The following is a 24,829-nucleotide window of genomic DNA, read 5'->3' as shown; positions in this document are numbered from 1 at the left end:
TCCTGAGCAAAGTTCCAGTCCAGTGGTGAGTCTTGGGTGCTCCTGGTCGTTTTCAGCGCCAGTGAACTTTCCCCCAACAAACCCCTCCAGTGCCCTCTTCTGCCGCTCTCTGCAAAGCCACACAGAGCGACCACCTCCCCACTTAACTAGCTACAGCCTCCCTCCTTGTCCCCAATGCAGAGTCACAAGCCCCAGTACTCACAGCCCCATGCAGCTCTGGGCAGCAGTGACACTGGGTCCAGCTCCAGCCTGTCCTTCTCGGCAATTCCTCCCTGGCACAGTGCTCCTCCTGGCTCCCGTCCTGGGGTGTCCCCAATCGGCCCTGTCCTTCCCAGGCTTCAGGCGGGTTCCCTGCTGCTTCACTTTTCCAAGGCCTGCAGGCTGCCTCTCTCTCTCCCTCGAGCTCCAGCGCTGCCCCCTGGAGTTTCCCTCCTTTTTTTCTTACTCTCCCCCTCCCTCTTAGGAAAAAGATTTAAAGGGCCATGCTCTCTAAACCCCAAAGGGGTTACACCAGCATTACATTAGTGTTCTGTTACTATAGAGATAACATAATACTTTAGTTGTAAGTTCCAACTCCATCCAAGGTGTCAATAAAAACAACTTAGAAACAGGTTATTTTTATATTCTTTATTCCACCAAAACTGCATTGCAGTCTTCCAGTCTTTTATAGTATTTACATTATTTGCAACTCTTTCCATAAGTGCCAGTACAAATGTAACTGATGATCATCCAGAATAGCTATACAAATGTTCCTGAAAGCAAGGTGCATTTCTGGGAATTATTTTCTTATGCGCAATAATATATAATGTTTATATATTAACAAAGCTTCAGAATATACAATATCTTCCATTGAAAGTAGAACATCCCACTTACAGCTTATTCAGATTTCAGTTACATAGACTTTTGCATTTCAAGTTAGTGCAAATAATGAAAGTAAGAGCCTGAGCAAAATGGTGTAAATACAATAGAACAAGATAATCAACGGCAAAAACTAGCCAACTCTCTGCATATGATAACATTTAATTAGTATATTATTATTCTTTATATACAATATATTTAAATAATTGGCTTATTTGAGCTATAGGCAACAAATTTACAAATTAAAATAAAATAATGTTTCCTTCACACAAATATGGAATGTCCAACATATGAAAATAAAATGCATCTAGTAACAAAACAATGCTGTAAATCAAAAAGATACAAGATGTCTTTTCTATTTTCTTGGGGAAGATTTCAAGGCACTTTCTTGGCAAATCAGAGTTCTCTTGTAGTAGAAAGGACTGCAAGAAGAACAAGCATACCTAGTTTTAGAGCTGTGCAACACTGATGCAGTCCGCTTAATCCAAATACGTTTACAAATTACAATTTTGTGTGAACTAAAGAAACCTCTAGCTTTGAAGAAACCTTTAGATTAACTCTGTGGTGCCGGTGGGTCTTGCCCCCCTGCTGTGAGCACTAATGAGTTTTGCATCTGCAAATCCTGACTAATGGTGTGAGGAGGTTTAAAAGTTAGTGGTGCATGCTGGACCTTTCCAGAAAGTTTCCCATGCATTCAGTACAAATGCATTTCTATACATTGGCTGCCATTAAAATCTTCATTATTGCCATTCCCAAGTACCATTGTGTATTACCTATTCTGCAACAAACCACAGTAACTTTAATTAGACAAAACTATAAAGATTGTAATTGCAACCACGTGAGCATCCTTCATACAAACTATGTTCCTAAATGCCTTACAGTGTTGTCATTTTTCTAACCAAGCTCACAGGTCACCTAGCAGGCAATCTACACATATTGTATCGCATCAGTAGACTTCTCCATGGTCCTGAAATGGAAGCAGAGGAAACCTTTGTACATCCCTTCCTGGAAGAGTTGGTGTAATACACCTTTGGAAAGAAAGCTTGGGATTTCCAAAGGAAAACTTGAACCATAATGTACAAATACCACTCCATCCTTTTCTCCTGGGGAATGTAAAGGAGGGGGAAGAACAAGCTTGTGCTCCCCTGTATTGCAGTTGCTGTTTCTGGTTAAACAAAATTATCAAGGTCACTTACATCCTAAGATGGGCCTATTTTTTATATTAGGAGGCGGAAAAGTACTTAATATCTGAGGTGAGGTTAGGACCCTCTGAGTCCTGCTGTTGGTGCCATGAAGGAACCCAAAAGGGCTCTCTCGGATGTAACACAAGGAGCTGGTCCTACAAGGGAGGCAGGAACAACAACAATTTTGGTTCTCTGTCACCTGCTGCAGGGAGCACTACCTCTGACCTTATTGAGCCAGCAGGAGGGGAAGAATCAATCATACCAATTAAATCCTCAACTAATGGGGTAAGGAGAAGCACCAGTCCTGCCCACTGCTGCCAAGACAGATGGCGAGGGAGCAAACAAATTGCATGATGGGTAGCAGGTAGGGTAGAGGAAGGTGGGTCAAACATACCTCTTGCCCCCGCCCAAGAGAAAAGCCTCAGCTGCTGTAAGATACTAGGGTTGAAAAGGGGGGCACACAGAGCAGGCACTCAGGCTCTGATCTCCCCCGCAGGAGGATAGAACATGGGAGAGGAGAGGGAGGCAAGGAAGACTCGGACCATGTTTCTACTGCCGTCCTGTATTACCTTTTTCCTCTAACCTTTACTTTGTTTTTTTTTTAAAGAAAGCCCAAATGCATGTTAAAGAGAACATGGTGACTGGGAAGCTGCTCACATTGCCTGCCCTTCCAACCTCCAGATCAGCTCTTCATTTTCTATCCATTTGGCAAGTGAATTAGAACACCTGGGTCCATAAATCAGGAGCCACTTCTGATCTCCTTTATCCTGATTTTTAGGATAAAGCAGAAGGCAGTAAACTTTCTGGGGAATAGGACTGTACTGAGGCTACAGCAAACGTCTTCAGCTCTTCCAGTTGGAAGAGCACGTGAAGAGAAAAATGGGAACATAGAACTGTCTGTGGGAATCCTGCAGAGTGAGCTAGAGGGGTAAAAAAAGATGTGGAGGAGGGAAGATGAGGCAGAGAAGAGGAAGAAGAGAGAGGAAGGAAAACAGACCAATGAGATATAGTGTAAGAGTGAGACAAGGAGCAGAAAACAAAAGAAAAATAGAATAGCATAGAGGGGAAGATAAATATTGTAGAAACACACAGGAAGAAAATAAAAAATAGAGATACACAGAAGAGAGATGTTAGGAAAGACACCTGCTTCGAGTCAGAGTGAGGAGACAATGGGCTAGAATCAGTGGTGTGCTGTGGCAGTGGTGCAAAGCATCTCGAGATAGTGATGACTCTGGTTTAAACAAGGAAAATAAAAAATACAGGGATAAAAGAAAGAGTTGTCTCATTTCTTCTGGCACTAGAATATTGCCATATTTTTCTAAGCTTCCCCCCCTCGCCCTCGGGCACCTGGGATCTTCCCATCTTCACTTGGGAATCAAATCAGCAAAGGCAACTACTTTTTATTCTGCTCTTCTTTCCTTGTTCCCTTTCAATTTGAACTGACACCTTGATACCAAAAAAAAGACACAGCTTCTTAAATCTTAAGGCTATCACTACATTTTTAAGGGGAAATATTTTCGGAAATCATGCTACCCCGTAGAAATTTCTTTGCAAGCATTATTTGGGTGTAGTAAGAAGTTAACACCAGCAGAAGATATTTAAATAAACAAATATCAGAGTTTTTGATATTTATTAGCTATGGTAACTCCAGAGTGTTTTTAACAATCAGCATGAAAAGTTTGAACATTCTAAACATCCTTCTGAGAGTCTGTGTGACTGAGTGACATTCTTTCAAAGATGTGCATTGTTTTCTTCCTATTTGTGATACTGTGCCCCATAATTTAACCACAGGCAAGGGATTGGTATCCAGAAAGAGTGCTGCCTAAGAGTTAATAAAGCCTCAGGTTGTATTATGTTTTCTATACTCCCCTAACACCTCCACTTCCATGAATTCCACCTCCTTCATGCCTGTTCCCAGGGGCAGATTTTGGAGTTATAGATGGCCCTGGATCTGGTGCAAAGGCACAGGGCATTTTGCACTGTTCCTTTAAGGGATCCTCTCAGATATCAGGGCAACTGTGAGTTGGAAACCAGACTTTCTGGGTTTTTTTTTTCTTTGGAGGAGCAAACCCTGCCACATTGAAGGAAGAATCTGGAGGAAATACTATGAGGGAGCTTCACAGATTCCCTGCCCTCCCCCACCTTTCCAGTTTCCTTCTCAGATATGTTTATGGAAGTGGGTCATCTGAGCCATAATTATTTAGTGCCAGAAACATCATATGGAGCCACGAGTTAATGTAAGAATACTACATCGGAGCATGGATAACAGATGTCTGTACATTAATGTGCTACCTCCATGATACACCAGTAGGTGCAAAATTCAAACTGTGGCACAAAAATAGAGCACATTAATACCAAAGCAGCAGGTTATAAACACTACCACATTTCTGTTTGTTTTCTAGATAACAGGTGAAAGCTATCAGGCAAATTACTAGGTCATAAAGTAAACAAGGATCAGATGAAGAAAAAGGATACTTACACAGCAAATTTTCTAGGGTTGTGTACACAAAGGGCTCATTGCCAGTCTTGTTAGTAATCTTGCACACCTTTTGTAATCTATAAAATAAAACCATTCACAATAACAATAAATAATTGGAATTGCTATGTATTCTGGGTGAACAACATTAATATTCAGAGTGGGAACCAGGTTTATGCAAACTGCACAACGAAAAAATTTCTGTTAGAAATACATGAAATGATTTGTACTGGTTGCAAAATGATACCAGTAGCTTATTACAATTTTGCTTTTCATCACACACCTATGATACACAATTGTATTAAAGTAGAGGGTAGATTTTGTCTTTTGCACCTTACAAAATCTATATAATATGAAGGATCACATGGCTCTGTGAATCCAAATAATTGTATTTAGTAAATATACATAACGTGCAAGGCCATATATAAACTCCTGTTCTGGCAGGGTTTTGGTGTCTTATGAGACAGAAGATAGTGAGGTCACAAACCAATTAAAGGGATATTATTCAATTCCTATACACTACAGGAAAGAGGAAGTAAGTCTATTACAACAAACAAACTTATTATTTATTCTTTACAGGATCGGGCCCGGATTACTATGTTCCCACTTCTACTCAGCATAAGGATTGGACAACTAGGGCCTAGTATTACTTAATCAAGTTGGGACTTGGCTGCTCTGTCCTGTTTGAAGGCCAGATTCTGTGAGGTGCTAATGTTCGATGGGACTTAAGCTGTCAACACCTCACAAGAAGTGTTCTCTACTTTGCAGAATGATGTCATATGTCTGGAAGTGTGAGGTTTTGCATGACTAATAAATTTAAATGTTGTAGACAAACAGTGCTGTTGATTGCCAGTCAGCTTCTCTTTTCCTTTCAGTTGCACTAGAACAATTTCTTTGTTAGGAGTTCCTCCCTCTCCCCCCCCTTTAGTACATTATTTATATTAAAAAATTCTTAAACAAAGCTTTCGGACAGATTTAGCAGCTGGCCTTAAAGTCCTTGTTCAGGTAAAACTCCCATTGACTTGAAATGGGAATTTTAGCTCTGTAAGGACTGTAGGACTGGGCCTGTAATCTGTCAAATAGTAAAAGCAATGGTTCTCTTCTTGCTGGAATTATTTTTATTTGCAAAAACGAATTGAAAATTGGGAGTTCATTGGCTTTCATTCTTTAAGGTGTGTATGTAATTACAGAAAATTATTCTAAAAAATTGGCATTTTGTTTCTACAATGTAGCCATTGTTCAGAGGCCTGGTTCTCTTCTCACTTACATTAGTCTTATTTAGGAGCATCTCCACTGAAGTTAATGGAATTACACTAGTGTAAAACCGATGAAAGTGAGAGACAAATCAGACCCAGTGTATTTTCCATGGAGTGAGGATTGAATATAAGCAAAGGTCATGATCAGGCCTAGAATGGCACACATTTAGGCCTGGTTATATCAGTTATATCTGTATAGCTACATTGGTCAGGGAGTTGAAAAAAACCACATCCCAACTAATGTAGCTATGCCAACATAACCCCCAGTATAGACACAACTATGTTAACAGAAGAGGCCTTCCATCAATACAGCTAACTTCATTTGGGGAGGTGGTGTTCCTGCACCAACAGAACACACGTTTCTATTGGTGTCAGCTGCATCTACACTACAGAGATATGCTGGCATAGTCTACATAGTGAAGACATACCCTTAGAAGGCAAAACAAGCATGTTTATAAATAGAAAAGCACTGGTGTTAGAGCTAAAAATCATTTCATCTGTTACTTACATGCTGGTGTTGAACAGTCCCTTGTGTTGTGATAGAGTCGATGGAAATGCTTGCTACACTCAGCTGAGAATGATACCGGCCCTGTTTGATAACAAACAGCAGTTAGCGACAAAAGAAAATGTTTGAGTATTTCAAAGCCTGTTTGATAGCTGGTTCACGTGTATATAAATCCCCCCTGCTCCAACATTCTTCTGGATGAAACACAATCTTCAGAAACAGATCTGTGTATGCCTGAGATACTACAGGTTGAAAAAAGCAAGTCCATAACTGCTAATGTTTTACAGCCTTAATATAATTATGCTTAATCTGTTAATACAATTTAAACAATTACATTGTAATCTGATTATGAAGTCACAAGATAACAGAAAGGGAGCTACATATAAATTGGTGTGGAGGTGGTGGGAAATGTTAAATTCCAAAGTCAATATATTTTTATCATTAAATTTTCCCTTATTTCCTTTTTTTTTTTTTTTTCTATTTAGTCACTGTAATGAAGTGCTATAATATGTTCTTTCACTGATATGATCATGGTCTATGTGTCAGGAATACAGTCCTTTGAAAGTGAAACAGCTCTTTGTCTTGAAGTCCCAGAAATAAGTCCAAAGCCAGGAGTGAAATTTCCAATGAAGTAAAAAATCAAATTGTGTAGCTACCACAGTGCCCACTTAGCTCAATATACAGTAGTCTAACCCAAAAGGAATAAATATGATATAGTTTATTGTTTGGCTGCTATAATTTTTATCTCTAAAGAAGCAGCATTTTAAACAAATAAAGTTCCCAAGTCCAGCAAAGCTAAAGTAATTAGTCTACAACTTCAATTTGCTCTAGATGCTGCATGGAGACTTTTTGATTTTATTTAAAGATTTGTTTTATTAAACTGTTTTAATAGGATAGCAACTTGCAGGATTGGCCCCTAAGTGCCTCTTGCAAAGTATTATGCATTCTCAACCACCCACTATGTTTCAGAGTTAGGCCCAAAGGAAAGTAACTGGTTTGCCTCTGCTATTTTGGATCCATGACATCTTCCTAGCTGTGCTTCCCAGTCTGGGCATACGGTCAGTGGCTTCTGTTTGCATGACACAAATATGCTGAAACTGAGGAGGACTTCAGAACTTGGCTCGAGAGTTAGAGAAAGTGAATCAAAATAGCCCAAAAGTAGCTAATAGGCCAGGAAGTCAGAGGAAGGTAGTAGGATGAAACAAAATCTTTAAAATTGATTGTTATATTAGGGAACATCTGGGGTTTTAAATTAAACCCTTACTTTGTTTAATGTGTTTATTGTCCAAGAATCTTACTTACAGTACTTATTCAACATTTAAAATGAGCATAATCTCCTGTCATATTTGATATGTTGAATATTTTTCTTAATTTGGAAGCATATGGACTATGAAAAAAATGTTGATTATTTTTCTGCATGCCCTAAAACTAACAATGAATATGTCTGTATAATGGTTCATGTTATTTATGGTGATGCAAACAGGATTATAATTTGGAATAATAGGATGAAATTAAGATATTGAAAATTTAGACTTAATTTCAAGACAAATTTAATGATGGTGAGATCTACTAAAGTTGTGGAATAGTCTTTCAAGGGAAGTGGCCCCATTACTTGAGACCTTTAAAATGTAAATTGGGAACATTACAAAATATACCATAGGGAATAATCCTGGACTATGTGGAAAGACTATGTGTTCTGTGGGCTAATCCATCTTTCCCTATTTATGCAAGGAATTCTTACTGAGGTAAATAGTCTCACTAATTTCAACGGGACTACTCATATAGAAACGGACTCAAATGATTAAGGGCTTCGGGATCAGGCCCTATTTAGGGCCTTTATCCATCGCTAACTTCTGTATTCTGGTCATATGTTCTGTAGTATTCATGGATATTTTTGACCAATGTACTCTGTTTTAGGTATGATTTTTATTTCATCTAAGTTCTTATACTGTACCCACTTCAGTATTTGAGCAGTTAATGTTAAACAATATGACTAATATCAGTCAAGTGACATTTTCTTTTTTCCCCTCCCCAAAAGAGAACTCTTATGAGTGTTTTTAGTTCTTGTTGTTTTAAAATAAATAAAACGGGCATGTTAGGCACTGCTACACAGGAAAGCAAAGTCGAAGACTTTTGCTGGTGGTGGTTTTGTGTGTGTTTGTTTTTGTTTTTTTAATGTGTACTGGACAGCGGTAAGGTTTGCAATCAGTCTTAGTTCCTTCAACAGTGAATTCCAAAACTGGGTACTAGAAAATCCTTCTCTCCTCTCACACATGCTTCACTCAAAGTAGACAATTTTACCATTCCTGAGAAGAGTCAAAAGTGAAGGAGATTCCACAGGGTGAGACAATACTTTATGTAACCTGAGCCCCATCATTTAGAGCCTTAAAAATATGGACCAAGACCTTCTATTTGACCCATTGTTCTATAGGAAACTAGTGAAGTACAAGATCATGTGCTGGTTCCAATCTGTATTTCTGAGATGTGCTACTACATTACACACCATTTGTAATTTTATCAGGGCTCATATTTTCAAGCCCAGGTACACGGTCTTGCAATAAACTAGTTAGGAAATAACAACGGTATGTATGATCAAAGCCATGTCTTTATTGGTTTCTAAGGCCTCAGGTGATAGAGCACATTCTGTGCAGATGCAACTTTGCAAAAATCCACAATCATCAAGAACTCTAGAATTACCCTTAAACTGTGCTTACCTTGAAGATTTGTGGACATTTGTCCCTGAGTGAAGGAGACAGCACTTAGGTAACAAGCGCTGTGAAGCATTGCCTTTTGCCTCTAAATATCGGTATGAAATATCCAGTAAAAATATGTTCAAAACTAATTTTTATTTTTAAAGAAATCTCGCAATGATGTAGAAAAAAGTCAGAGGTGAATTTACAGAGGCATATGAAAGAGTTAGAAGGAAAGGCTGAATGGTTAGGGAAGATTCTACTGAATTTTGCTGTTAATCCACTGGTAGAAGAACTTCAGAATCTGAAGACATTTTAACAGATGGAAATGGATTTCCATTGAAAAAGGGCGGACTTTGGCACAGAGTAACAGGATAAGATAAAACAAAGTCATTTTATTAAACTAACTCTGAAGGCGATTAAGGGGGCTTGAAATGACTGAAAGCTTAGAGGGTTAAAGAGAAGGGGAAGGGGGGGGAGAAAGAAGGAGCTTTCTGCTTCTCAGAGTTATTGTTGTATTTACAAATAAAAAATAACTTGATTTGTATGTTACTGTGTTTTGAGTATATGCATTTTAAGTCATTCAGGCCACCCTTCCTTTTTTTTATTTGCTCCTATCTTGGTAAACAGTACCCATGATACACCAAGGCAACTCACTTCTTAACATCAGTAGTATCCAGAATACTTGAACAATGCAAGAGACATTGAAAGTTAAAGCTGCTGGAAGCAGGCCCTGTCCAAGAGGGGTAAAATTGTAAGCTGACTCCACTAAATCTTTCAACAAAGAGGTAGATACGGGTTCTTACAACTAGAGCAAGAACAACTAAGGAAGAATTAGTAAAAGGAGATTTGGTTATCAGTTGAATGTACATTTTTCTATTCAGCCAAAAAAAGCATAGAACAGCTGGATTCCTTTACACCACGATAGTGGCATTTGGGAACTACAGGACTTTGAATCTCATTGTGTTTCTCTTGGTCTCTTCTCCTACTCTTCCCCCTCCTTTCTCCCATATTCTCAGTCCACACTGCTGCCCCTCTACCTCCTTCTACCCTTGCAGAGAATTCTCTATATCACCTAGTTGAGTCACCTTCCACTTTGGCTGGAGCTACATCTCATCCCTCTGCTACCTGGGGTCATATCTCCTGCTCCTCCTTACCCTCCAGGACTTCGGCATCTCCCTTCTCCTCTCCAGCCTCCTCTTTGCGGCACTAAGCTGCATCTCATTCTCCTGGGCTTCTCTCTAAATTCATTTGGTTGCTGCTATTTCCCCTCCAACCTCCTGTTCCTCTCTTTTGTTCTATTTCTCTTTTTCCGAAGTCCACTATGCCCCATAATTTTTTATTTATTTATGAAGATATGCTATCTCATAGAGCTGGAAGGGACCTTGAAAGGTCATTGAGTCCAGCCCCCTGCCTTTACTAGCAGGACCAAGTACTGATTTTGCCCCGATCCCTAATTGGCCCCCTCAAGGATTGAACTCACAATCCTGGGTTTAGCAGGCCAATGCTCAAACCTCTGAGCTGTCCCTCTCCCCATCAGGAGCACTCCTCTACAGGTCTCTCACCATCACCACTCATCGGATATTCTCCTACCCCTTATTTCCTGAACATTTGCAGGAGTGGGAGAGAAGAGGGAAATGGGAAACAGGAATGAAGGGGACAGAAACATGTTGTTATCAGGCAGTTCTTATTGTTTATATTCAGAGGGTACAGTATCTTCTACTGAGGTTACAGTCGCAAAAGAAATTGCATTCTATAGTACTGATTTTTGCACTTTGAAATAAACTTTGATATTTACAGATCAATCATGGTCCTGTGTGTGATTGAACATGATAAGAACAGAGATAAGAGGCACTTCACTTTTAGGCTGATAAGTGACATAGAATTGCCTATAAATAAGCTTGGCAGAATTCAATTTTTTTTTTTAATTTTGACAGATAATATTGATGTTTATTTTTAAGTATTTTTTTAGATTTGTATTGATTAAATGTTCAGTTACATAAAATTATGGTGTAGTCACAATTATTTAATGACAGTAGACACTGAAATTCAAAACATTTAAGCTTTATAATCTGTTAAAACAAATTGTCAACAACACATGTCAACATTTACACACTTAAATCTTTAAATCAACAAATCATACCTGTTTTACTACTTGTTTGCTAGTTCTTTTGTAATAAACCTAATTCAAAAGTCTAAAGCACTGCATTTTGACTCGAATAAGTTCCCAGGTAGCATTTTCCCTACTTTGCCTATTTGCAATTCAATTATCATCGATGGAAATATTTTGTCATCGGTTTGTGTGTATAGTGAAATTGATGTTTAATTTGTTATTGATTAAATGTTAGTAAGCTTTCTGAGCCTACCTATCAACAATAAACAGAGCCCAGAAACAGCCATAATACTAATGAAGTTGAAAATAAGAACAGTAAGGTAGCTCTGACATAACTTTATGGTCAAGGACAGAATAGTGTAAAATTAGAGATGAACTCAAGGTGACTTTTCAAAATATTATCAAGAGAAAGCAGATATGATTTACATTCATGTATACCTCGTTCCCCTCATATCAGATTGCAAATGGCAATTTGATATATATATTTTGCAGTATATGGATATATTCTGTTCATCAATAGCACTGGCAAGCTGTTCATTTAAATCCAGTGAGATATAGGGACTGAACTCTCCTAGTCTCTTTTGAAAATTCCAGCCTCAATTTAATTTCACAAGTGTTAAATTCAGAACCAGACATTAAGAATGATATTAGCTATGTAACTAGTTTTTCATGCCTGTTTAGAATATACTCATGTTCACGAATTAAAGCAAAGAGTTGTCCTTACCTGTAAAGTGTTTTATGAACTTGTCTTTTAAATTGGAATCTCTTGGAAATATTTCTGAAGAAAAAAAAGTATACAGATGATACTTTTATTACAATAAACTGAGAATAATGTGTACACAAATATGCTGTACATGCACACAATAACCTCCCATATTAGTAAGCATTCTCAGTTTCATAGATATGATATATAGTTCATTAAATTAGCTTCAATATTTTTTCCAAATAATTCATAGGTCAATAGATTAATGCCAGAAGGGATGACCTCCTGCGTAAAACAGACCATATAATTTCACCCAGTAATTCCTGTATTAATTAAATCCATATCTTTTGGTAGAGTTAAACCATACTTTTTTAGAAAGACCACAATCTAAACACAGGAATGCTGTGCTACACGGTAAGTACTCAGGTACCACAGTGACTGGGGTCATATAAAAAACTAGATAGATACAAGCCAAATACAGTATCTTGTTCTTAAGTTACCTACAACTTGTGCCTTTGGAGGAAGGGGAAAACACTCCATAATGCACCTAGACCATGATTAAATTCCCATTAAAGTAAATGGAGCTTTTCCCCCGATGTCAGTAGGGGTGAGATCTTGCCCCTTCTCCATCATGCATTCCTTATATCTCTGCATTACTCGATTTACACTTTAAATATCATTGTATCAGATAGTAAATATTTGGATCACAAAATGCATGCTAATAAGTAGACAAATTAGGAGTTAACATTATGGACTTGTCACCAAACAGGTCTAGGCGCTATAAGCAATTTCCTTCTTGTTTATATAGTGTTAAAGTCTCTGTATTCTTATGCTGCTCTCTACCCAGTACCCACAGACAAACAATAGGAAATGGCTCTACCTAAGTTTTGTTATATTATCAGCAATGAACCCAGATCTGGTCTGAATTAACTCCCATTCAACTAATGACAGAAAGCATGTTCCCTTTCATAGATTGGAAGGCAGCAGCAATCTGCCAAAATAAATTGTTAGTGACTCTGGGCAGGGATTTTGGTTTGAGTTTTTTTTTTTTTTTTTGGCTAAACGGGGGCAGAGGTGGGAAGGGACTGTATTTTTAGGTTGTGGTTTTCAAAGGCATTTATGTCCCCTAATCCTACAGAATTTCAATGAGATTTAGGCATCTAACTGCCATAGGTGCCTTGGAAAATCCCAGCCTGATCTGACATGGATTTCGTTGGTTGGCCAATTCATTTCCCCCCCGGCACACTGAGGTTATTTTCATGACATTTCAGGGGGGTTAAAATTATTCTCAGTGAAATGTGAAAAGGGCCTTTACTTTCATTTCACTAGAATATTCACAGAAAGTGACCACACACACACGCACAAGCCACAAACACAGCTGAAATTAATTTGTATTACAAATGTGAATAGTCTCAGTCTTTTTGGTAGCATTTTCCCAACTGCACCTGCTAACATCAGCAATTCTACCTGAAACTAACTGGTAGCACTAGAGGAGCAACAGTAACTTTTACTCTGCAGCAGTTCTCAATTTTAAGGCAGTATGGCCAGACTATAAGGCTAACAATGAGAGTCAGCATGATGGTACTATTGTTAAGAGAGTTAATTCCCATCTTTTTAGTCAAGTCTTCTCAGTTTTAAAAGCAGGCATGTTTTCAAAATTCCCAACACCAAAGATCATCAAATTCCACCAGGGTTTAAAGGACTACCCAAATAAATAAATAAATAAATAAATAAATAAATAAAAATAAAGCCATATTCCCAAAGGACTTTAAATTAAATGAAATCAAGCCCTTGCTTGATAGTTGTATACGATGGAACCAACAACAGAGGGCAGAAGCAGAATCTTGACAAGGAGTAAGCTTCCAAAAGTTGGTGTAAAATTTCCAAGACAAGAGTTCTACGCTATTTTAGCCAGGCTTGCAACCAGCTCTTGTTAACAGTGTTAGTAACATTTCACATAGTATGCATCACCTTTTAAAGGCAAGGTAAATTCCTTAGATGCATATTCATTTCATGAAGGGGAAACAGCATTGTGTAGTAGAAATGATCTATATTTGCAAAGTTTTGTTTAAATTATGCTTACTATGGAGCTGCACTAGGCATAAATACAGCAAAATAGTATCCTATGTGTGGAAGATACAAATGAAATTTTTATATGGGTAAGCAGCATATATATTTTACTCTTTGAACATGAAGAGAATGTGGCATAGGGAGGTCAAATATAATCAAAGTACTATTTAACCATCACAAATATATGGGTATAGGATACTAAGCCATTTATGTTCTGATATAGAACAGACATGATGCAACATCTTATGCATAGATTTATAATCTTACATTTCTCTTTTATATTGATAGGCAAAGTTACAAGTGAATTATAATGACATGTACTTGTATAATATAAGCAAGAGTTCCATCCCTAGTATAATCCCAATTAATAATCATAAGAAATCTTCTTTACTTAGGGATTTCTTTCTTGGTTCCAGTGGAATCTCTCATCTTGGATGTCTAGTCTCCTTTAGATAATTAAGCACGACGGGGGCAAATCCTGCCCCTCCTTTCCCCCTCCACAGGTGGTGATGGTCATGAAAATTACTAAGGCTGGAGTAGTGATGCTAGAACTGTTCTACAATTGCTCTGATGCCTGGGGCAGGAATGATGGTTTTGTGGTTAAAGTACCAGATGGGAACTGAGAGCTAGGCTTTTCCTCAGCTCTACCCCACAGATTTTGTGCATGACTTTGCCTCTGTCTCCCTTCTCATTTTTTGTCTTGTCTAGATACACTGTGAGCTCAGGAGGTCATGAACTCTTTTCTACTCCGTTTGAACTGTTGTTAGCATAATGGGGCCCTGGGCCTTGGTTGGGCCTCTCCGTGTTACTTTAATATAGATAATAAATAACAGTAATAACTGTGGTTAAGGAATTGAACTAAGATTCCAGACATTAGAGTCCAATTCCCAGCTCTACTGCAGACTTCCTGTGTGACTTGGAGAAGTCATTTAATCTTCCTGTGCCTCAGTTTCCCATCTGTAAAATTAACACAGGTACTTTCCTTTTGTGAGAATAAATTGTTTAATGTTTTTGAGGTACCCAGATACCTACTATAACAATGAACCGCCACATTAGTAACCAAATGAAGGGATTTTCCTCAAACTTAAAAAAAAAAAAAAGCCAATGAAAAAAATCCACCTTCTATATGCAAGGAAAATTACTGCACTGTGGCTGAATCCCCAGAAATATATAAGCATATTAAACAGGAGCTTAGAATGGAAATGGTTTTGCCATCTTTACTATATTCAGCACTTAGCTTCTTTAAGTTTGGAATTATATCCAAAATGTAAGAACCTCCAATATTTCAGAATATCTACAGTAGGACACAAGATTCTTTAAGCTTTCCAGCACATATTTTTCCTTTTGTATTATACTGTACTCCATTATTTTCTTCCTACAACAAAACAAGTGACTCCATGTTCACTTTCTGCATTCCAAGGTCTGGGTTATAGAACATTACATTGTGCAAGTCTCTAGTGATCATTACTGTACAGCATTTACTTTTGTAAATATTGTGTAAGTAATCTTAAATAAATTATTATTCAAACAGAAAGCAAGGGGTATTTCACTCTGGTTATATGACCAAACATGTAAAGCTGTTTTGTTTCATCCTATTTCTCAGGAGAAATGCCTGAGAAGGTTTTTATTTTGTGGTTCTATTGAAGCCAAATGAATTCCATTACTAAGAAATCATTTGGAACAGATCCTGCACTAGTGTTTCAGTAGTATTTTTTCTATTAATCTAGTTTAGAGGCACCTAGACTTCGGGTAACTGACTGAGGCAATGACAACTTGTCATGAGCCCAATGGATACACCTACCTTGCTTATAGGAACATACTTTTTATGGATTTTACACAAAATCCCAGAATCATCACTTCTATCTTTGAATCCCTCCACTGAAATATTTAGCATTGTCTCTGCTTACTCCTCTGTGAATGATAATCTTACAAAAATATAAAATTAAGAATATCTGCCTTAAAAAAGAACCAAATGTTTACAAGCTCTGGACTTATTTCTACATATTTGGACTTCAAAGTCTTTTACAACTATGGTATTTTAAGCTCTATGTAAGCTCTTTTTTGTGTATTTTCCTAGCACCAGTATTGCAGCTAGAAAATGAGAATCGGTCTCTTCCACTATAAACCTTGATGCTCAGTCATCTCAAATCACATTTTGGCAGGTATGCCATAAATCCAAGCAACACTTGCTCCAAAAGATTATTTCAATTCATGATACTGTTTATTATGTTGTATTTGTTGTCATTGTTATTGTTTAACTATAAAGGGGATGGGGTGTAAAAAAAAGATTTTGCAAAGCTCTTATTCTTAATGTGGACTGAACTTGTTTGTTGGTTTAGGAATAAAACTTTAAAATGGCCAAGAAGATATTCTGATTTTAAACATATTAGAACATCCTCGATAGTAAAATTCAGTAGCATTCTTTGTCACAACAGAAATTCCCCATTCATTTGTATGGGGGTTTTCTTCAGCAAAAACATCCCATGATGTCTAGAGAGCCCATGGATAGCCAATTAAGACAATATTACAATGCCAAGATGAAACAAAGTTATTGTAAGATTGTCTAGATCTTGCTACACCAAGTTTAAACAAATTTATGTAAATAGAAAGTGTTACAGTGCTAAAAGCAAAATATTGCCAATGCCAGTTAATTAGTCAAATCATTCAATGTGACAATTTAGAGGAATATTTCCTCATCCATTATTTTGGAAATCCTGCAGACTCTCTCAGGTGGTGACCAAAGGGAAATGCATAGTCCAGTCCTAGGTAGACTCTATTCAGCCCTATGTGCCAAAACCCAGTTCCGACATCATATTTAGCCTGGAAAGTTCTGGCAGGATATCACACATTGTGGGAACCGTCACCTTTTCAGTTCCTGACACAATGGCTATGGAGGTTCTTAGTTTGCCGCACAGATTACTGCATAGCTTATTCAGGCAGTATTGGTTTCTTGCAACTCTAGGATACACCTCTTTGCACATTCTTGCATTCCTTGCAGACTGTTGCTAGGATTATATTTTGAGTTTGTTACTGAGAAATTATATTTACACAGTAGGTGCACTGTGCTCTCATTGTACAATATCACAGTATACACTTTCCTTAATGATAGTTTCTGGCTCTAGTTCACTCTGGGGAATCATGTTGCCCAGGGTCCCACATTTGTAAATGGCCTGAAATCCTCTTCCTGAAGCAAGTGTACATGAAGGCATAGAACTCCCTGCAATATGAGGGCTGCTAAATGAGAAAATATTCATCTCAACTGTCTAGTTCAATACTTGTCAATCAATCCATTCATGTTGCCTCCCAGATCTATTTCAGTCTTTGTTCTATTTTTGAGCTTATCTCTTTCTTTCTCCAGATACTCACAATCTAAAACCTTGGTGCAACTAATAAATGCATAGTTAACTTGGTAGATTTCTTGCCCCCTCTTCCCCTCCCCCCCACACCTAGTATATACATCATTGATTCCATCAACCTAAGTGAAATCTCTATTTTTGTTTAAGAGGAGGCACTGTATATATCTTGTGTTAAGAAACATGCACAACTCTCATTGACTGAAGGGTTTGGTATGTGTATTATGTTTTATGGGGGATAAATGGGAAATGATTTGACACTCAGCAGGGATAATGTTATACCCAAAGAAGATCTCCTTCCCATGAGTAGTACAAATCTGTTTGAAATTCAAAATGACAATGCACTGGATTGTAGTATAATGAAGATTTAAGGAAGTTAACTAATATTTTATCATTTTCTAAGGGTGGTCTATTACTGGTGACACCACAAGTGAAAATGGATTGGCTGGTTTCATCTTAATACATGACTCAGAATAAATCAATAATAAAACAAAACAAAAAAACCCACTGTCTGCTCAATAGAATATCATGAACTTATATACCACAGCCACTCCTATAGCTCTCCAAATAAAAGTCTGTTTGGGGGGATGAAAGCTGTGAGTCAAGTGTAGTGACTAATTCACAATGAAGCATTTGACTAATTTATTTTCCTTTTCTACTTACGCAATATCTTTGAACACAGCACCAACCTGGTGGGTTTATTTGCTGTATAACAAATCTGTATTCAGTATATTTACTCTAGGCATAGAGAATATTCAAAATGTAAACTGTGATAGTTGGTTGTGATTTGTCACCCAAGCCACATGGCATTGTTGTTGTTTCCTTATTAGATTAATGCATTTACGTCCTGCCTATTTGTTTATCCACATTTTAAATTTTGCTTCTGTACATATTCAAGCTAGTGAATTCACTTGTTGTGGTTTTTTTCTGAGTAACATTTTCTGATGTTCATAGAAAGTGAGCATCAAAGGGGGTATGAACATGGCCAAGAAAATTCTAATAATGTTGAAGGAAGGACATTTTATACCCTATTCTCCCAGCTCTAGTTAGGAGCACTATTACATGAACACACACATGTGCACACACACACACGCACACGTATAGTACCAGAATGTCTTTATTCAGTAACGAGTCATTAAAGAGCCAAAGACTAGAACAGTAGGGGCATGATGTGAATCAGGACTGGAGTGTAATTGCATATGCAAAGCCTGACAATGCTTTCCTGCACTATGGATGATTCATGCTAGTAATATCAGTCACTCGCTGACATGAGCACTACATTTATATATAGGGTGACCAGACAGCAAATGTGAAAAATTGGGACAGAAATGGAGGTATTGTCACAGTTTTTCCTTTTTTCCCCTTTCCAACTGAATACTAGGTGGTAAAATGAGGGTTCCGCAAGGTTCTGGATGTGGAGGGAAGGAGAGGAGGTTTCAGATGAGGCATATCCTGATCTGCTGAGAAATTCACACTACTGCCAGCAAATTTCCCACTAAATGTTATTGCCATTCAGAGCAGCATTCACTCTTAATTAGCAGGAGCCCCACAAGGAGCAAAGGTACTAGTGGACAAGCGATGCTGTCTAGAGAAGATCGAGATGGGATAAAGCACAGATGGCCAGTCTCTCTGAAGGGATATCTCCAGTTTCCTCTTGGACATGATACCAGATCCTGGTTCCTATTGTACAGCCCCAAATTCTTCCCCTACGGGGTTTGATGCCTTAGAATCTTCACACAGGGAACTAGTTCTGGGTTTATAGAATTAATTTCTTCCTCCCACGATCTTTATGCAGAAGGGGACACTATAACCATTGTTCTTAAAAGAGTTACTTATCCTTTTTTCAGTTACCTAACTAGGGATAGTTTCTGAATTAATCAGTGTTATTTGTTGCTAATGTGTTAGGATGCAATAAAAAAAATAGCTGACTGGAGCTGCACAATAATCACATGAGATTAAACTTGAAATGCCCCAAATAACACTTCCTCCCAATGTGCCATAGCCCGTGTTTGTTTCATAAATAGCACCCTGCTAAATCATATGTCTTTTATGGTGTTCTTTGTGGATATGTTTTACAACTCTAAATGATTGATATTTATTAACATACCAAGCCATTGACCCCAGGCACATAGAATTCTTCCCTCTTTAACATTAAATAAGTTTGTTGAAGAAGACTTTCTACAGTCTCCAACAAGAGGAGAGGATCACGAGTGCTGTTTTTACAGCATGTATATGAAACCATTTGTGTGAGATATTACACTTAACATGGTGCCCCATATTCTACTATGCCAGTTGTTCCCGCATAGTGGAGTTCCAAATCCTAGAGTTTTGATTTGTGGAGTTTCCTCTTTGTTCTTCTGTTGGAGGGGTGTGTGGAAAAGTTGGATTTCCCCTCCTGTCCAAGAGGCAGAGACTTCAGTCCCTTTAACTTGCTTCCATTAGGAGGCCCCTTACCTCTGCACTGCTATTCTTGAATCAGTTCCCTTTAAGAGCATACTTAAGGTCTGCTGCCTATCAATGCTCTCGCTATTTGTGCCTTCCCAAGCCCAGATTTCCAATGTTTGGCTCCCCTCTCTCATGCAAGCAGGGGACACACAAGGTCTGTTGACATTTGTAGAGAAATTAGTCCCTCAACAGTGGCTTTCACAGTCAGAAAAACTAGAAGAGAACAGACAAGGAAAATGCAAACTGACTTTACCTGCATTTCTCTTTTCCATTTTCTATTACTGTTACCTCCGTGGATAATTTATAACCCAGCTTTCTGACTTGGTGTCCATGAAGCAAAGTTGTAATCCTGTCTTTGTGACATGATAACGGCTAGTGCTGTCCAAATTTCAGCACGTATAACTTCCCTGAGGAATCAGCCAACAAAAATAACATAGGATGTTTGTATGATAAACTTTTCTTTAAACAAAAATGTTATTGGTTATTAGCAATAGTCATATGCTAAATTACAAAAAAAAAAAAAAAGCCAAAACTAAACAAATGAATGTAATATCAAAATAAATGTGTAAGTATTTCCCCCAGATTAAAGTGCTTTTTAAATAAGCATAATGTACAAATAAGTACACTAGTGTGGCTATTTCATATAGATTTCACTCATTGTTCAGCTGAAAAAAAAAATCAGGAATTCTAAAGAGGTTAACATTACAAGTGTAGAGGTTTAATTGTAGGACAACGTATTATATTGAGTGGGTACATTTAGTCGCAAAATAATACACCAGATTCATCCCTGAGGTAAATCTGCCGAAATCAACGGAGTTGCACCAGAGATGAATTTGACCCATTATGTCATTCTGAGACCAGCAGATCTGCACAGTACTAAAGTGAATCTGATCTGAGAAGTTACTTAAGTATGCCTGTGCGTACTTTTTTGACTGCATTTTATTTTGTTTCACAGTTACTCATTTCAAATCAGAATGGTAGAATTCTACACTCACTTTACACCAGTGTAAATAACTACATAAGGTGAAAGGCAAGGTTGAATAAGGTCTACAGTAGCACTTCAATAATCTCTAGATGAATTCTTCAGAAATGATGAGACAAACAAAATGTCCCTCCCTCTTTCTCAGCAAGAAGAATTTTTGGTTGTACCAGAGGTGGGATGGCCAACTCCTCGGAAGGGGACAGGAGAGCAATTTGTGCCTTAAATTACACCTGGGAATGTGCCTGGGAGGAGGGGATTCTCTGCCTTTGGTTAGTCAGGGGGTGTTGAGGGAAGCTTATTGGCTCTCATGCACCCCCTCCCTCCATTGAAACCCCTGCTATGTGTCTGGTGGCCATCTCAACACTGTTGCTGGCATGATCTCCCTCCCTATAGTTGAAGTATACTGGAGCTGTGCTTCCAGGATGTTGCAGATCTGATCAATCACTTCTTTTGGGGGGGATCAGAAAGGAATTTACACTTGTTGGCCCAAAATGGCAAGCATCTGGAGGGTTTTTTCCCTTCCTGGCATCATTATGGAGGCCCGGGGGGAGGAGGAGGGGACAAGTGGGGCAATTTGCCCCGGGCCCCACAGGGGCCCCCACGAGAATATAGTATTCTATAGTATTGTAACTTTTTTTTATGGAAGGGACCCCCGAAATTGCTTTGCCCCAGGCCTCCTGAATCCTTTGGGCGTCCCTGATTCTAGCCTCCCCTCTCAGCATTCTGAACTCTCATTTATAATTCCCAGGGGCAACCCACCCTCCTCATTACATGAAAGTAGGGTGCACCTGGACTAGAACAAAAGCACTGAGCCCGATTTCATTTAAGGGCCAGCTCTCCTATTATACTGAAGAAAAGTACAAAGGAAAATAAAAGCTGTCTGAAGACAGCACCTATGAATTTCTCTAACTATTTCAGACATTTCCCCCCACTGTTTTCCAACCACCTCTAGAAACTTGCCACTGTATTAAGTCATTTCTAGATATTCAGCTCATTTACATTATGAACAATTAAATACAATATCTATATTAATTTACCTTCCAGTCAGAATTTATACCAATACATGTTAATTTATAAATTGACTGTAGATCTTCTCAAATACTTTCCTCCTGTCATCTGTCAGCTTGTATTTCACTCTGAGTCAGTAATGCCTTGTCTAGGCTGTTAGCTAGGCAGCAGAAAAATATTTTCAATTGCACATGTGAAAGCTTCGCCCACTCTCTCTCTCTCCTTAATGCAAGACTATCAAACAAATCTAGAGTAAATTTAATTCTAGTTATGCCTAAATGATCTTTTCAAGTTTCCAGTTACTGCTCTCTTTCTCCTGATTGTTAACTTATTGCAGCAGAAACTCCATGATTAAATGTTTTTATTTAATATAAGATGTTGGTTTGAGTATTGGCCTGCTAAACCCAGGGTTGTGAGTTCAATCCTTGAGGGGGCCTAGGGATTTGGGGCAAAAATCTGTCTGGGGATTGGTCCTGCTTTGAGCAGGGGGTTGGACTAGATGACCTCCTGAGGTCCCTTCCAACCCTGATATTCTTTTTTAAAATACCAAAAGAAACACGTAACATCGGTGGCAAATTTTATAAAAGGAAATTTGCTTTAAATCTTTCGTTTTCAAGAGAAAATAACCATTTCTGATGAATATGTTAAGGGGGAAAAGATCAAACATTTTTACTGAAATGTAATCAAAGAAAAACAGATCAAGAGAATTACTCAAGTTATCTATAAAACACTAAACGCTTTCATTCAGGACACAAGTGTCATTTTTATTCCATCAGAGTTTTAAAATAAGAATGTGTTGAGAAAAGGAAAATGCTGCTAATATCATAATAGATACCGTCTAAATATTATTGATTATCTATGATCATAAAACTGGAAATTGAAATTGATGTTCATATTATGATACTTAGAATCATTCATGTCATTGTTAGAAATCTCATATCATCAAACTATAAAAAGGCTTTGTATAAAATCACAACCAAACAATGACGGACAAAAAAATACACTGTTTTAGATAACTGACTTATGTCTAGAGCAATAAACTGCAAAGCATCAGTTGCAGTTGTGTGGGGTGCCTGATAGATATATTTCCTAAAGATGTAATATTCACATGTGATACAGTTGTGGCTGCTGAAAGACATTACTGTAGTAGCAGATTTAGGGATTGATCCTGCTCCCTTTGACTTCAGTGGAAACAAGAACGGGTCCCTAATCTGTGTGTAATTCAAATGATCTACTTAGCAAAACAATTAAGTCAGAGCTCTAACAGCTGATATTTATTTTAAGTTCATTGAGCCAGATTCTCTTCTTCAGTCCAGCCTTTTTTTCTCTGCTCTGGTGGCACAAAGGACATAATACCAGTAGATTTTCCCAGTTGGAGATTCCCCCAGAATGAGTGAGTTTCCAGGTTTGTATAGTCATCTTCTATGTTATATTCCCTCCCTCTGGCCCCTTCAGTCCTTGGCATAGAAAGGGGCATGACTAGCGCACCACTGTACTCTAGTTATTCTCAGTTTGTGTACTGATCTCTTGAGGCTTTAGAGTAGCCTTGAGACTGTTTTAAACTAAGATGAGGCCAGATATGATGAGGGAACTGCAACTGGCTGTTTTGGTGCAACCCCGCAGCTCCGCCCAGCAAGATACAAGGTGCAACTGAGAATCTAAAAATTATATCTGCATATCCCCATGCCTAACAAATAAGAAGGTATCCAATAAGTGTGCAACCAAAGGAATCTACGCTTCTACTTTTTAGGACCCATTCTAAGAAGGAGCTGAATTTTTCAGAGGCTGCTCAAGATACCAACCACCACGTTGAAAGACTATGTCATGACACTTGTAACCCCAAATAAACTACCTCCCAAGAGATAACTCATTCAGGTGCATTGAGAGGAGCATGAAGATAGATTTTATACTTGCCAATCAAGATCCTAATCCCTCAGATTTGAAGAAAATCCACAATTCAGTAGCACTGGCATATTACAGAACATTCAAATGGATACAAATGATTACTCACTGAGCATGTCTTGGGGCACGTCTTGTGGTTAACTACTGTTCTCCATACGTCAGTTTGGGAGCCACCCTAACAGAAAGATCTACAAAGAGGGTGGTTTAAAGGAAACAAAAGGGGCTCACAATCTGCTCCATTGCTGCCTTTTTTTAATTTTAACTTTGAGAAATGACATGTAGACTTAAGTATCCCTGTTGTGAAATGCTAGTGTAGAGCATGGAAAGAAATTTGGAAATTTGCAGAGAAACTCACTTATTATGCTTCTGAAAGCATGTGAACTGTGCTAAGCACCAGTCACTTAAAAAAGAGAATCAGTCTTTTTTGTTTTCTTAATAATTCAAGAGCTATTCAGTTCAGACACAACTGAAAGAAACCAGGCCCCAGTCAAATATCTGAGCGGGGAATGACACCAAAAACACTAGTCAGACAAACAGAATGGTGGAGCAAGGAGGGGACAGTGAGTTTCACCTAGCCTTTAATGACCTTCTGAAGGCAGGAGAACCTGATCCTGGGTCCCTTACTTGGCCATAGGGTGACCAGATGTCCCGATTTTATAGGGACAGTCCCGATTTTGGGGTCTTTTTCTTATATAGGCTCCTATTACCCCCCATCCCCGTCCCGATTTTTCACATTTGCTGTCTGGTCACCCTACTTGGCCACCACCTTTACCTAGCCACTTGTGACTGCCTACTTGGCCCCATACTTGGACTCCCATTCTCCTTTGTGATCCCCATGTGCATCATTACAGAGGAGGGATCATGGGCCACCTCAGGCTGATTTAATGTTTGTGTTTATTTCTATATATATCAACCAATTCTATTCTCTGGGGCATGCACTGCTGCTCCATGTAGTGGCCCAGCAAATGAAGCTCATAACTACATGGGCCATGATCCCTCACTTGCCAAGGGATTTTGATTCCTTTGCCAGTGAATGAGTTAACTTATCAGATAAATAAAAATCATTAAAGAATAATATTCAAAATACAATGGTCTCTTCTAAGCCAATGCTTTCTAATCAGCTGCTTTCTAGTCATTCATTAATACTTGACTTAGAGAGTCTGAAATGTCAGCTTCTTCTTCAGCCTCAACCACAATGAAATTATCAGGATACATTTACAAGGCTAATTGTCTTTGAGCACAAAAACAGCTATAGCAATGCTTATTAGTGATTCTTCTATGGTC

The 24,829-nt window shown here is 38.3% G+C and overlaps 1 protein-coding gene across 1 annotated transcript in view; it reads right to left on the bottom strand.

Moving 5' to 3' along the window:
* Window positions 1-612: 612 nt before the first annotated feature.
* The window catches only part of ALKAL1 (ALK and LTK ligand 1), a 43,711-nt gene continuing 19,494 nt past the window's right edge, over window positions 613-24,829 (bottom strand). The window contains exons 2-5 of the mRNA XM_054019315.1: window positions 11,807-11,860; window positions 6,283-6,363; window positions 4,522-4,598; window positions 613-1,280 (exon numbers count right to left, since the gene is read on the bottom strand). Of these exons, the coding sequence (XP_053875290.1) occupies window positions 4,534-4,598; window positions 6,283-6,363; window positions 11,807-11,860 (200 nt within the window). The 3' untranslated portion in view covers window positions 613-1,280; window positions 4,522-4,533. The remainder of the gene's footprint in view (window positions 1,281-4,521; window positions 4,599-6,282; window positions 6,364-11,806; window positions 11,861-24,829) is intronic.

Source organism: Malaclemys terrapin, chromosome 2 (genome assembly GCF_027887155.1).
Source record: "Malaclemys terrapin pileata isolate rMalTer1 chromosome 2, rMalTer1.hap1, whole genome shotgun sequence".
NCBI lineage: Eukaryota > Metazoa > Chordata > Testudines > Emydidae > Malaclemys > Malaclemys terrapin.
This window is presented reverse-complemented; position numbering and strand designations above follow the sequence as displayed.